Raw genomic sequence first — 15,406 nt, 5'->3', positions numbered from 1 at the left:
TCTCAACGATTAATAATAATAAATAAAAGAAACTAAATCTTAGCATCATGTTCTTCTTTCTTTTTTTTTCTATTTTGATATTTTAATATCAATCATATTATATATACTAAAAATCAGTTATAAAATTAATTAGTATATAAAATATACATTAAATCTAAGATAACACATATATACATAAATATATAATAATTAATTTAATAATTAAATTTTTATATATATAATATTTTTGTTTAACATATATGTTTTAGAAAAAAAGATAAATATATATAGATTTCTCACTTCTTAATTCTAAAATAAACAAGTCTCCGATTAAATAAAAATATAAAAATATTATTTATTTTTTAAAATATAACATATCGTTCTTTAATTTTATTTAAAATATATAAAAACAAATAAATTATTTATAAAATTTTAAATATTTTATATTTTTAATTAATTAATAATTTATTTATCTTTAAATTAAAAAACCAAAAACCTATTTATCGTTTTCTCTTAGTTTTATTGTATCCACCATTATTGTTCGATGAATTGAGATGTTTAACCTACACAGTAATCTATGGAACTCGCTAAGGCAGCCAGCCATAAAGGAATAAATTATTGAACTCCATGAACAAGTATCCTAGTAATGCATGGAACGTGGCATTTTTCAACGTTTGATTATGACAGATAAGATTTGTTAATGTCCTTTCAAGAGAAAGGTGTTAAATCAGCACACACAATTGTAACATTCAGAGAGTTGACTTGAAACACATATAACTTGTGATGATCTATAATCCCACATAATTCTGGTACATGATTACATCAACAGTGGCGGTTTTGGATATTATTATCAATTTATATTTTATATATAACTCTGAATCTAGCTTAAATAAGATTTAATTTGCATATACTTAATAGTTTATGATCCTATTTAGTAATATTTTCAAATATAAATAATTATATAAATAAAAATATCTCTATATATTACCATAAAATTTGTTTAGTTTTTTATTCAACTAAACCCTAAACATAAACATATATACATAATATTTCTATCTTATCTTTATTTCAACATTTTTATATTTCTATCTTAATATACAATTAAATTTAATTTTAATGTATTGTTAGTATAAAATAATTTACGCGTGATTTAATTACGTCACATTAATTGCGTAAATAATTATTCAAAAAAATAAATATAATTGTACGATTATGTAAAATGTTTTACACTATCAGTAATATCAAAATTAAACTTTATACCATTTAACAAATCTTTTAACACAATATTAATGTAAACATTGAGAAAATTAGCAATGTATTCACATGCAAGTCCCTTACTATTTGTACATTCTTTCTTTACTTAATCACAAATTAATCTTTCCTTGAATCAAAAGCAAGCCCTTTTTATTTTATTTTTATTTACTTATTTATTTATTTTACAAATAAAACCTCCCCCCCCCCCTTCTTTTTCATGATGAAACCGTTGACTTTTTATATGATCATCCATTCATCCACACACAACACCCAAATGGCCATAACTTCATTTTGCCACAAACCATAACCAACATGGCTAACAAAAACAAAGCCACAGAAAAATTTTCAATTACTACCCATTATTTCATTATCCCACCACCTTTTAGTAGTTCTTCTTTTCCCTCATAATAATAACCAAGAGCAACAGCAAGAACAAGAAGAACAAGATCATGAGCAACCACAACACAACTAGTGATTCTTCTTCAGGATTCCTTGGATCCAATGACATAAGTGGATTTGGCTATGGCATTGGAATCTCAATTGGGATTCTTCTACTCATCACAACAATCACACTCACCTCATACTTTTGCACAAGAACACAAGTTCCAAACAATAACAACAGTAGGAGTAGGAGTAATCCTACTCCAGGTTCAAGGAGGAGCACCCAAGTATTCCTCGAACCGCAACACACGGTGGTCGATGTGGGACTAGATGAAGCAACAATTCTTGGGTACCCAAAGATGCTTTACTCAGAATCAAAGAAACTCAACAAGAAATCTGATGATTCAACATCAACATGTTGCTCAATTTGTCTTGGAGATTATAAGGGAAGTGATATGCTTAGAGTGTTACCAGATTGTGAACATGTTTTTCATCTGAAGTGCATAGATCCATGGTTGAGATTGCATCCAACTTGTCCTCTTTGCAGAACATCACCAATTCCAACACCACTTTCTACTCCTCTTGCTGAGGTTGTTCCATTAGCAACAAGAAGAGATTGATTCATATCATAGGTAGTTTTTTTTTTTAATTTAATTTTTTTTCTCATCATTGTCAGATTTGCCCATACTAATCACTAAAGAAGCATTTATCTCTTAGAGGGTATTTTTTATTTTTGTGTTTTTTTCTCCTTTATGGTACTTTATTGATTGATTCTATAGGAAGGTTTTCAAGTGTACCGTTGATCTTAATTATAAAAAGTATACTTTTTATAATTAAGATCAACGATTAAAAATCAGTGAAATACCGGTACGACGGCACACTTGAAAATTTTTCGATTCTATATTGTAAATTCTTCTTATGCAATATCTTTAGTCAGAAAAATAAAGAATTGTTGGAAATTGAAGATAAATTGTTCCATTAGAAACCAAAAGAGATTCATAGGTAGCTCTGTTTTTTTTTTTTTTTGTCATTTTTTTAAAGAACTTTATTGTTGATTCTATATTGTAAACTCTTGTTCTGTACCTCTCAAGTTAGAACAGAAAATGTTGAGAATTGACATTTTCTTTCAATGTGTATAAATTCTTGCAATAATTCCTTACTTTTTTTTTTCTTTTCTTTTGGGGCAAATTTGATAGAAACTTTAAGTTATTAAACAAAGAAACAGCAAAATATATGGCTGGTCTAAGAATAATGTCATTGATGATGAAATGTATGTTAAATTAGTCACATATTTTACCTAACTCTCGGAAAGAGAAATAAATGAAAAGAGATAGCCAAACTAAGACATTTCTTTTCTTTTGCTTGCTATGCATACCTTAATTAATACCATATTTATTTTCAGCAGCCTACTCTTAATTTCAGCAGCCATACAATTCAAATAGATTTTTTTTTTTGTTTGGTGACTTGAATTCTAATAGATTTCGTTTTGCTAAATTTCAACTTTATAAAGGTATCGACTATAGTATTAACTAAATTTAAAAATGTATGTAGTAATTTATTGGCTAGTAGCAAACTCTTAAATGGAGTTCAGTACTGCGACGAATTAGTCCTTGTCCTGCCAAGTTTGAGGATACTATAGAAAGCAAAAAAAAAAAAAAACTAAATTTAAAAAGAGAAGATGAATATATATATATATATATATATATATAATTTGAAAGAATGTTATACGACATACATGATACAACTAATTGTGTATTGTCATAAAAGTAAAATAATTAATTTCCAAATTTATTATCTTAAAAGTCATTTAACCACATATATTTGATTGAATAATTAGATAAAATTCTTTTATACTGTTAATGTATCAAAATTAAATTTATAAAAATGTCTATATAATATTGTAATATTGTCTTAACATAAAAAATTAATGTAATTTATCATAATATTTTTATAGTCAATCATGTTAGATGTATACTAAAGTTAATCACTAAAATTAGCCACTAGTATGAAATACTAATACATATTAAAATATAAATACATATTGAAAATAAATTAAATAATATATATATTTATATACAAATACATTAGTATTTAGTGGTTAATTTTAGTGGCTGATTTTAATGTACAAATAATATTTTTAATTTACAATATACCGAAGAAAACTGGTTGTCTACTTTATAATTGAAAAATGGTTCTCAAAACAAAATCAAAATCAATCTAATAGTAAATGAAAGTTTAGAAAAATATTCATATGATAGAGGATGATGGGAGGTTTGTGCATGGGACACCCATTTTCCCAAATCTTATGGCTATTAATTAATAAGGAAAATGGAACAAGTCCAGACAAGACAGCAATATAGAAAATGAAAGTTTTGAACAATAATGAGCAACATTTATGATACCTTTCATGACCACAAACAACACATTAAGACAACCCACATAGAATGTCAAGAAAGAAACCTCCAAATGCATAAAAGAGTGCTTCATTTTGCTCTTGCAATTTAAATCTAATAACTTTTGAAAAATTGGATGGGCCGGCGGAGAATAAATCTAAATATTATGTATGTTATTTTTAGATGAAATCGACTATATAAATCAAATGATGTTATTATGTGATATTATAATTAGGATTGTGGGTAAATTTAGAGATACCTTATCAATTTCTTTTTAAAAAAATCATCAATATATAAAAATAAATAAGTTTTTTATTTTGATAAGAACCTATTTTGATAATATTTTAATCGAAAATCTTTTTTCATTGTATTTAGATTTTGATAAGAACCTATTTTCAATCAATAATTAAAAGATATCTTAGTAAATTTCTTGTAGAATTTAATTTTGATGAACTGTAAAACGTTTTATATAATTATGTAATCACATCTATTTTTTTTATGACTATTTATACGATAAATGTAAAATATAGTTATTTTTACTTATATAATATTACGTAATTAAATATACGTATAAAACTATTTTATACTGACAGTGTATCAAAATTAAATTTATCTTTTGTAATGAGCTACAAAATTGAAAACATATAAAACTATTTAACTATTTTGTTATCCATTTTATCTTAAAATGTGCACATTATATATGTTCTACAAATGTTGTAACATGTGCACCACAAAAATAGGTAGTACATCTAAGGATGCCTTTGTTGTTAAGGCAAACACTAAATGGTACAAAATAAAGGAAAATGCACCTTTTTCCCACAAACAAGTAAGAAAATGATGTCTATGTTAAATGTAAGACATGTAATCATGTTTGCACATAAAGCTAGAAAAATGCTAATATATTGTCACAAATTTGAGCACTCTACAAGCATACATAAGAAATTCATTATGTAGCCACATTAATTAATTATTATAATAAATTAGCTATAAATTATGCATTATTATATTAGCCAAAAGAAAGTGACACAATCGTGTGTACTCAAAGAATATAAGTAGAGCATGCCAAATTTTATCTTTACAAGCTACAAGGATAATATTTAAAGGTCTATTATATATACAAGTCTTTTTGGCTTATAAGCTATACAAGTTGTTTCAAGTCCAAGAAAAAAATACGTACATCACTCTTTTAGAATCAAGCGTCCTATGCACACGCCTTAATCACTCTTTCACAACATGTTCACTCTTCCTCTTCTTCCTCAATCAAAACGCAAACTGTCAAGATTCAAGCGACATTCGAAACAAACTACGATTCTGCAGAAACGTTCCAACTCCTCGCGAAAAATAGAAGAAATCAAGAAGAAAAGATACAAATCTCCATCAAAAATCACAAAAAAAAAACGAAGAAACATTATTCAAAGTACTGTTTTACTGTTCTTCTAGGCTTTTTTTTCTAGATTGTCTCTGTCATGTGCCTCATCCTTAACCAGCAAAACATTAAAAGATTTCAAGAAGAAATATATTGTTCCCCTGTTTTGGGTGTATTTCTTAAATCCTCTGGGTATATTTATGTAATCCTTTGGATATATTTCTGTAACCGTTTGGGTGTATTTCTGAAGTTCCATTATCTTCAAAACGATTTTAAAGCTTGATTTTAAAAACCATGAAAATCGAAAAAAAAACGAAGCAAAGAGAGAACACATGAAAGAGATCCAATAAATTTGGCAAGAAACTCGAAAAAAGAAACGAATTTTTTTGAAAAAATGGAAGTTATATATTTGCGCATTAAATGATTTAAAAGTCTGTTAAAAGACACATAAGCAGTACGTTTAGTGAATTTCGTTCTCTTTAAACTTATAAAACTTGTAATCGCAAAACACTTGTACGTAGAGATTTTCTCGAATATTTATAGGTCAATGCATGCTGCCGTTAAGAAAAAGAAAAGAAAAATTCAGGCTTGTTGATTATTAGAATTTCAAATAAGTAACAATGACTAGTAATAAATTTATAAAGCAAAAAAAAAAGGGATGAAGTTGATTATTGAAGGAAAATAAATTAAACAAGTAAAGATAATTAATTAAACAAGTAAAGATAATTCAATTATGTATTATCCGTTATCATATAATTAACAAAAATGTTTTACCCCAATCTCCATCTTAAAAATCTTACAAATATAATGAAATATAAATGTGCAACTCTTTTGCATTTTTGAACATCTTCATTAAGTTCTTTCTAAAATACATTTTCCTTTCTTAGCAAAATATTAGAACTTTTATCATCATGTGATGTGAATCCAGAAAAGCCACGTTTAACTGTTATCATGTTACATTCAATGCTACTAAGAGAAATATAGAATATGTAAATTCCATTAATATTTTAATTTAAAATTATCATTAGTAATTGGATCTTTTATTGATATATATCAAAGTAATCTTTTATTATTTTTAATTGGTTTTCTTAATGTAAATTATACTTATAAGTTTATTTATTAATAAAATATAAATAATATAATTTATTGTGCAATATCAATACTTTATTCTTTTTATTTTTATTTATTAATTAAATTATTTTATAATTAATGAGAAAATAGATTTTAAAAATTAAAGAAACATTATAATTAATTTTTTTCCCTAAAACTGAAAAAAAAATTCTAAAAAATCCTTGAATAATAATATAATTTATTTTTAAATATATCTATCTTTTTGAAAGTTTAAATAAAGAAAAAAGAGATTCCTTTAAGAGGTTAACTAGAATAAGCAAACCCAGCTTGTCAATGAAATAAAACACACACTGTTACGATCATTCTCCAATCTTCATCTTCTTCTTCATTCTTCATTTCAAAGCAACAACCTTTAATTCAATGGAGACCCAAATGTTCTTAAAGTTCATATTTTTCTCTTCAACGCTGTTTCTTCTCTGCGCATTCGCCACCGCCACCGACGTTCAATATTGCAGTGCGGTTTCTCTCCTTAAACCCTCTTTTAATTTTTCGGTTACTTTCTGCTTTGATCTCGTCAAGCTCTGATTTTTAACGTTTTTGTGTTATCTACTTGCCTGAATATTTTATGGGCAACTATCAAAATTTGAACTTGGCCAAAAAAATTGTAGCTTCTGTTGATTAAACAATTGACTTATGTGCAAAGAAATTATTATCATTATTATTACACAGCTAGAAAAATAGCATTTATGACCCTCCAGCAGTGTTTCAGTATTATTATTCATTCATTCATTATTAGGTTACATCGATCATCATGCCTGGATATTATATTATAAATTATATATGTGCTTATCTTGTCTGTTGTGTGGCTTCGGTTCTAATCAACCAGGCAAAAAAAAAAAAAAATAAATAAAGGAAAAAAAATCTATTTAATCTTAGAGGTGACCGTTGAAGAGCATTTTTTTGAATGTATAATTAGAGTTGAATTTGAATTGAGTTCAAGTTGCTTGAATAATCAGCTATGCTAAGTGGAATTAGCAATTTAATGTTAAAATAATCATAATGTAGATTAGCTTGTTTGTTGTTTAAGTTTTCTAAGATGCGAAATGTTTTGTTGTATATTCATGTTATTGACCATTATATTATTTAATATTTATCTATGTGTTTTGACAGATAAGAAAGCTGACTATGATGTTGAGGTCAAAGGAGTTGAAATAATCCCTAATCCAGTTACTAGAGGCCAACCTGCTACATTCAGCATTGCTGCTACTACAGGTGCTCTTTAATTTTACATGCTTGTCTTATGTATTTGGTGTTTCTCTATGATCAGGATAATTAGAAATTTGTTGATTATAATTTATTCATGATTTTGAACAATGCTGTGATGCAGTGAGATGAACTAAGATAATCCAATGATATTGATCTTCACATAACTTAGCATGGATAACTTATATAATTCTATTGTTTACCTACACCATTGGATCATCTTGGTGCACCAAACACCAAGTTCAATTCGGTGTTTTTGAGTTATTTTCGTAGTTCGTATGCTTAATCTGAGAATGGTAAATAGTATCATTTGGAAATCTGAATGGTAGTGTAGTATAGTGATCACATTCTAGGTAGGGATAAATGTGGGTTTGATGATCGAAAACAGTTAGCTAGCTTGGTTTTCTCAAATTCAAGCATTTCATGACTCAGGTCAAGAGTTATCTGGAGGGAAAATAATCATTGATGTCTCATATTTTGGATGGCACATACATAGTGAGACTCATGACCTTTGTGGAGAAACAACTTGCCCCATCTCGATTGGTGATTTTGTGATCGCTCATTCGCAGGTTTTACCAGGATACACTCCACCTGTAAGTTCAATATTTTGTTCTCTTTCCTTGAAGAGGTTGTGAGAAGGCTTTTGTTCTTTCATGTTTTCTGTTTCTAGATTTTATGAAAAAAAGAGTGAAAATATTGAAAAGCATTCATATTTTTCATTTTTTATCTTTTTTTTACCCCCCACAAAATCTTAAAGTTAGAAGACTTTGGAAATAAAAACAAAAGAAAATAGAAACCAAATTTTCCCTTTACCAAATCCTGAAATTAAAAAACATTGAAATGAAAACAAGAAAAGAAAACAGAAACTACTTTCTAAACTTCTATATCTATTCGAAGTTGGGTGGAAAACCATTTTTTTTTGTTAATGTCATGTAGACTTCTTCATATGGAAATCCATAGTGTAATTATATGGTGCTGCCTCCTTTAGTTTTAATAAAAGTCTATCTCTTCCTTTATCTTTTTTTTTTTCTTTTTTTTCTCTTTGAAACTATTTTTGAAGTTGATCATGCATGTACTGCATTTGCAGGGTTCATACACTCTGAAGATGAGGATTTATGATGGAGGAAAACATGAGCTGAGCTGTATAACATTTGGTTTTGATATTGGGGTTGGTTCCTCTTTCTCTTCCTCTTCCTCTGTTGCCGATAGCTAATTGGACTGAAGCATCGGTTGTCAAATCTGATGCTTAGATCCAAATGCATTACTTGTACAAACTCTAAAATACCCTCTTAGTAGTTAGCTTCTTGTATTACAATCCATCATGAGTAGAATGTGGATTAACAATCATGAAGTATGCTTGTACAGGTTGAGACCTGTTATTAATATCCCAAGATATGCGATTCGAATCGCGCTATTTTCCTCTCATCTTTTTGTATATTCTGACCAAGCTAAGGGATCTATATATCTATTCTGCCTATGATTTGAAGATCATAATGTAGTTTAATGCTGTATAACTGTATATCCCTTTCGTTCACATGCATTTAGTTTAACAACTTGTGCCTTCTTCATTCATTTCATCCTTTTTTTTTTTGTATGTGCTATAGAAGCTAGCACTTGCACAATACATTTACTCTACTTGGCCCTGTAGTTTGGTATGATTATTAAGGTTAATTTATACTCCATCCGTTCTCTTTTATCAGTTACTATCATTGTTATATTTTAGTACATTCCAAGATGAATATGTCTAGATATAGTTTATAACTTGTACTAACACAATGACAGTAACAAATAAAAGAAAATGGATGGAGTAGTAGTATAAATCCATGGGAAAGTGGCAATTGTTTTAGGGGTATAATGTTCTTGGCAGACAAAAGATGTGCTTTCTAGAATGAAGATATGATATAGGATGCAATATATAGTGCTTTTCCTTTGATGTTTTGCATGCAACAATCTTTTTGAGTCTGGCAACTTTATGTGCATGGTGAGTGCATATGATTGTGCTTGGGATTGATTGTTTGGTGTGTTTCTAGCGAAAAAGATCACTCATGTAGGGGATGAAATGGAGAGAATGATTTTTCAGTCAAAAGTTGGAAAGTTAAATGTAAGTGGGAAATTCTGAGTAACCTTGAAAATGTGGATAAGTTTGAAATTTATTTTAGGATAAAGTATTATTTTAGTCCCCAACATTTGAAACAAATTCTAATTTAGTTTCTAACGTTTTAAACGTTCTATTTCTATCCCAAAAAGTTTCAAATGGCTTCAACGTTGTTCTATCGTTAAAATTTAACACAAATAGTTAACGGGGTAAATGATGTAAACATTATTGTTAGAAAAATATAACCAAAACTTTTTTAAAATACTTCTTCTCAATCTCTTTCTTGTAAATAAGCTCCAAATAGCTTTTACGTATTGGTGGGTCGTTTTCACTTACGTACTAAAATCAAACGTTATTGATTCAATATGCTAATTGTTTATGTTGAATTTAATGGTGAGATAATATTAAACTCGTTTGAAATTTTCTAAAATTAAAATAAGACGTTTAAAACTTTTTAGAATTGAAATAGGACGATTAAAACATTAGGGATCAAATTAAGATTTAGTCCAAACATTGGGATCAAAATAATACTTTACCCTTTATTCTATCATAAGTTGAAAATAAATCACTAGAAAGTATATTACATTAGGGTGATTGGTACCAACATTTCAATCACTTCAAAACTGGAAACTTGGCTTCAACGTATGTGAAAAAAATATTGTAAATGATGCATTCTAAGCTACATGATTAGTTATTTGATGTAATTCTACTTTTCATAAGCATGTTTATGAGTATTCTCTTCTCATTTGTTGCAAATCAAAACATTATCAAAAATATTTGTAAACACTCAATTTTGCATTTTTGTTTATATTACTCTATCATCATTAAATTTAGTGTGATTTTCACTTTTATATTTAAATTTTTTACTTTTCATCATTAAATTAAGTTTGGTATCCATAGGGGACCAAAAAAAGGGGGGGACAAATATCATGTACAAGGATTGTGATTAGTGAGTTCAGTGTAAATATATGAGGACAACTTGGTTTCACTAGGTAATATTTAGGTCAAGGGCCCCCCTAAAAAGTAATGTTGGTACCAAACCAAGTGAACCATATGGTTATAATTGAGATTAAGGCTGGCAATTAGGTATACTTCCACATCAACTAAGTAAATGATGTAAATTTTAGCCCACTACATTGTCTTGTAGCTGATAAATATCCATCATTGTTCATAGTCATACCATGATTGAGGCACTATATGGTAGGTAATGAGTCAGTGCACTCTAAAACAGATAATGAGTGTGGGGACTTAACCCTATCCCCCAAAACATGGAGTAGTCATTCAAATCTTGCTAAAGAAATACTTTGTGTATTCTTTTTTATTAGTTCATCTCATTTTGTTGGTATATACTTATTTACAGTTAAATGAGTTCAATGCTAATGCGCTGATAGTGTAATACGTGTTACATAATCGTGTAATTACATCTATTCTTTTAGATGACCATTCACGCAGTTAATGTGAACTGTAGTTATTTTTGCTAATATGAATTCAATAATTAGATGCATGCGTAAAACTATGTTATACTGGCAGCATCAAAATTAAATTTAACATTATATAACATATTTTATATGAATTTCATACTTCATTTAATAGTTGAGAAATACATGTCCGCTTAGTATAAGAAAAATAGATTAGTAATAAAGCATCCCCAACATATCACACCTTAGCTTTCATTTTCCACTTTGTAGGCTTGTAAAACTTAGAAAACAGAAACTCTCCCAAATCCTAATCAAACCTTGTTGTCCTCTATTCATTCATTTCTTCTCTTTTTTTCCTCAATCCATAAGTATGTAGAAAAATATCACAAGTTACTCAACAATGAAAAGAGTGCTTCATAGAGAACTTAAAACCATTCCAAGCATAAACAACTTGAAAGAAAGTCTATTAGTTCTTCAGCTCAACCACCACTCAGATGATGAATTCTTCATCAAGAAATGTTCAACTCCACCACCACCACTCTATGGTGATCAATACCTCAATAATGGGGATGAGAATGATCAGCATTTTGAGGAGCAACAAGAAATGGAGGATGTCACAACCAACATAAAGAATAAAGGGTTTGAAAGAGTGCAAAAAGTTGCATGCAACAAAGAATATCCATCTCTAACAGATTTTGAAGAGATGAATCCACCAAATGGAAGAAGCCAAGAAGTGATTCTCTACACAACAAGCTTGAGAGGTATAAGGAAAACATTTCGAGATTGCAACACAATCAAATTCTTGTTGAGAAGCTTTAGGGTAATCTACCATGAAAGGGATGTATCCCTACACCTTGAATATAGAAAAGAACTATGTAAGATCTTGGGTGGAAAAGTGTTACCTCCTAAGCTTTTCATTAAGGGTAGGTACATAGGAGGAGTTGATGAAGTTATAGGATTACATGAGAATGGTTGGCTTGGGAAGCTTCTAGAAGGAACACCAATTGAGTTTGGTGAAGGTCATTGCAATGGATGTGCATGCATGAGGTTTGCTATTTGCTCTAATTGTAATGGAAGTTGCAAGGTCTTCACCAAGAATAATGGGGACAATAACAATGGTGAATTGTTCATTAGATGTGCTGAATGCAATGAGAATGGACTTGTCAAATGCCCAATTTGCTGCTAGAAATTTGATCCAAACAAACAAGAGCAAATTACAATTATAAATGATAAGTTACTACCAGAAACACGCAAGTTATCGACAGATTTATAAACATAAAATAAGTCGATATATCGCATGTTTCTGGTAGTAAGCTTTGGTGCAACTACAAGGCAAATGTCTCATGCATTGAGCTGTCCTTTTTTAGTTTCTAATACTAAGTTTCTATGATCCCTCTTCTTTGTGGAACATATTTATTTTCTTCTGTCTTGGTTCAAATGTAACCTAATTTATCATTTGATAGAGTCTTTAGTAATCAACATTGTACTATAGTCCTATAGATGTAAGAACTACAAGAAGTTAGTTAGTTATGATTTGTTTCTGGATATTGATATTAAATGGAAATTTGTGCTAAATATTTCAATGGAAAAATAAATTGTAAATATAGGAAAAGAATCTATGGATTTTGAAACAGAAATTTGTGTAGCTATTATTATTGCTGTCCTTGTACACATCAAAAAGAAAAAAGGAGTTAGATGGAGCCTGAAAAGTGAAAGCACAAAATGTGGTCATCTAAAGGAGTAAAAGGTAAGGATGATCAAAACAGAAGCAAAGAGAAATTATTCTGTGGCCATAATTAGCTATATCTTCTGATTGCTGCAGCATGCACTACTTGCCTTTGTTTATTTAGAATTTAAAAAATAAAATTTAAAAAAATATATGTATTGATTTGTACAAGTAAAGGTCATCATCATATATATATAAATAATGGTGGGGGCTTTTCAAAGAAATGTCTTTTGAGTTTAATTTACATTTGAGTCTCCATTTTTAGAATATAGCTTTTGTTCTGTTCTCTAAAGTGCTGGTTGGTTGAGATGATAAACAATAATCTTGAACATGAATAGAAGCACAAGTTTAATTAAATTCTAGGAAAGCATTTCCACCTTAAAAATCTCTTATGTAATATTGCTTAATCTTAGAAGATTTCAGAACCTACTAATAATCATAACAATGTGATAAATACCTAATGATATTAGGAAGTGGAAATATTAGCCAAATGATTTTGATAACAAGTTCTGATGCAAAAAGGATATCAGACATATCAAACTAACTTACTAACCAATGCAAACAAAATGAGTGGCATATTTTTATAATACCATACCCTGATTTAATTAGTGGTTAATTATTGCATAATGCAGACAAATAATAATTGGCACATACAAAACAAATCCACATGGTCTATCTTTTCATCAGAGTTAAAATAATGGACAAGGAAATTAAATTTAACCCCTAAGGGAAAAACATTTTACTGTTTTTCATTTGAATAACAGCTGTAAAAGAAAATCTATAATGTGAATCCGTGGTTTTTTTTTTTTTTCATTAAAATAATTCCTGATGGTTTCAGTGGCTAAGAGAAGGGGGGGTTGAATCTTAGCCCCTTTTTCGCTTGCTAACACTTGCTGGATTCAGAGGAGACTTTTCTGTTTTTAGCTCGTCCCTAGCCACGAGACATTTTCATTTTGTCTCGTCACTTGGCACGAGACATTTTCGGTTTTTGCTCCTGTGCAATAGAAAACAGAAATGGAGTAGGAGAGGAAGAAAATTACACCAAGATATATCCTGGTTCGGCTGCTAAGTGCAGTGCAGCCTACATCCAGTCTCCATCACAACAATGATGGAATTTCACTATAATCAAACAGATTACAACTTGTAAAGTGCTAACCCAACTTACAAGGGGATTCCCACAGAATCATGAAACACAACACAGATGTACAAAGGAACTCTAAGACATCTATGGCTTTTTCTTTTAATTTTGCACTCTCTGCCTTTTTCCGCTCTATGGCTTTTTCATTACAAACCTCACTGTTTGCCTTTTACCATGAGACTCAAGACATGACAAAATTAAACAGAAAAATACAAAATAGAATACATTGAAGGAGAAGAACATCTGTAAGCTCAGGTAGCTCTGAGAATCCTGTGCCTTGCACTCTCACTGCTTACTTCTAACTCCTTGCTTCAAACAGTGGCTGTCCACCCTTAATATAGAAGAGGGGAGCCTCCACTTATTGAAGCCAAAACTGAACCAACTTCTTCTTCCTTCAACAAAACCGGTTCGGCCACATAGAGAGAGAAGAGATAACCATGCATTAACCAACATGCAATTACCTCTAGTCCTTTCTTGATCATCACCCTTCATCAATCCGAGCTCTCCATCCTTGGCTTGCTCTCCAAGATGGAATTCTGGCCCTTGATGCTTCATGATGATGATGACTTCATCTGCTTCAATCTCTGCCTTCAACCATCACTTCGCCACTCTAGCTACTTCCTGTGGTGGTTGAGCAGAATCGAAGACAAGCCATGCTTCAAGAATCTCCTCCAGCTGGCCGAATCTTCTTCTTCCATTTTGAGCATGAAAGACTCAAGATAACCTCACCAAATCTAACCACATTTGGTGAATATCTTAGCCACAGCTCATTTTTATTTTAGTATGTTTTCTTGCCATCATTGTGATGGTCTTTAGGCTTGCTTTCTCTTCATCTCGGTAGCTTACTTTTGCTTCCATGGCTGCCAATATTTTCTGAGTAAAGACCGAAGAGAGAAAGAGTTGTGAGAGAGAAGAAAGAGAAAATATTCAATGGGTTTGAACAATAATCAATGAACAAAGAGAGAGAATGTAAAAGTTAATTCAAGTTTCCCACTTCCCTTTGTTGAGTAGCGTGTAGTGTCATAATAGCTATCAAATCAATCTTCTCTCTTTTTCTTATGTTTCCAATGTATTAATTAAATTTGAAATCCTTCAAAATAATGAAGTGGAATCCGTTGGAAGCATTTAGGCATTTCATTTGCTTCATGGATTCGAATAAGGCATGGAAACATTCATCAACATTGGGCTTGGTAGCAACAATATTTGATCTTGGCCCATTAATAACATTTGCTTTCCTGATAAAATTTGGAACATGCATAAAGCAAGTGGAAAGCATGTAACCCACTTGGGCTTAGATCAGAAAATTATTTGGGCCCAAGTAA

General features: G+C 29.8%; 2 protein-coding genes across 2 annotated transcripts; both read left to right on the top strand.

The window, feature by feature from the left end:
• The first annotated feature begins 1,462 nt into the window (after positions 1–1,462).
• LOC112728726 (RING-H2 finger protein ATL70) lies at positions 1,463–2,330 on the top strand. Its single transcript, XM_025778997.3, has one exon. The coding sequence runs from the start codon at positions 1,683–1,685 to the stop codon at positions 2,232–2,234; it is 552 nt and encodes a 183-aa protein (XP_025634782.1). The 5' UTR covers positions 1,463–1,682; the 3' UTR covers positions 2,235–2,330.
• A 4,390-nt stretch (positions 2,331–6,720) lies between these two features.
• LOC112728724 (uncharacterized) lies at positions 6,721–9,198 on the top strand. Its single transcript, XM_025778995.2, has 4 exons — positions 6,721–6,958; positions 7,615–7,716; positions 8,140–8,300; positions 8,795–9,198. The coding sequence occupies exons 1-4, from the start codon at positions 6,865–6,867 to the stop codon at positions 8,918–8,920; spliced, it is 483 nt and encodes a 160-aa protein (XP_025634780.1). The 5' UTR covers positions 6,721–6,864; the 3' UTR covers positions 8,921–9,198.
• Positions 9,199–15,406: the final 6,208 nt, after the last annotated feature.

Source organism: Arachis hypogaea, chromosome 12 (assembly GCF_003086295.3).
Source record: "Arachis hypogaea cultivar Tifrunner chromosome 12, arahy.Tifrunner.gnm2.J5K5, whole genome shotgun sequence".
NCBI lineage: Eukaryota > Viridiplantae > Streptophyta > Magnoliopsida > Fabales > Fabaceae > Arachis > Arachis hypogaea.
Note: the sequence above shows the minus strand (reverse complement) of the source record. Positions and strands in the feature narration are given on the sequence as shown.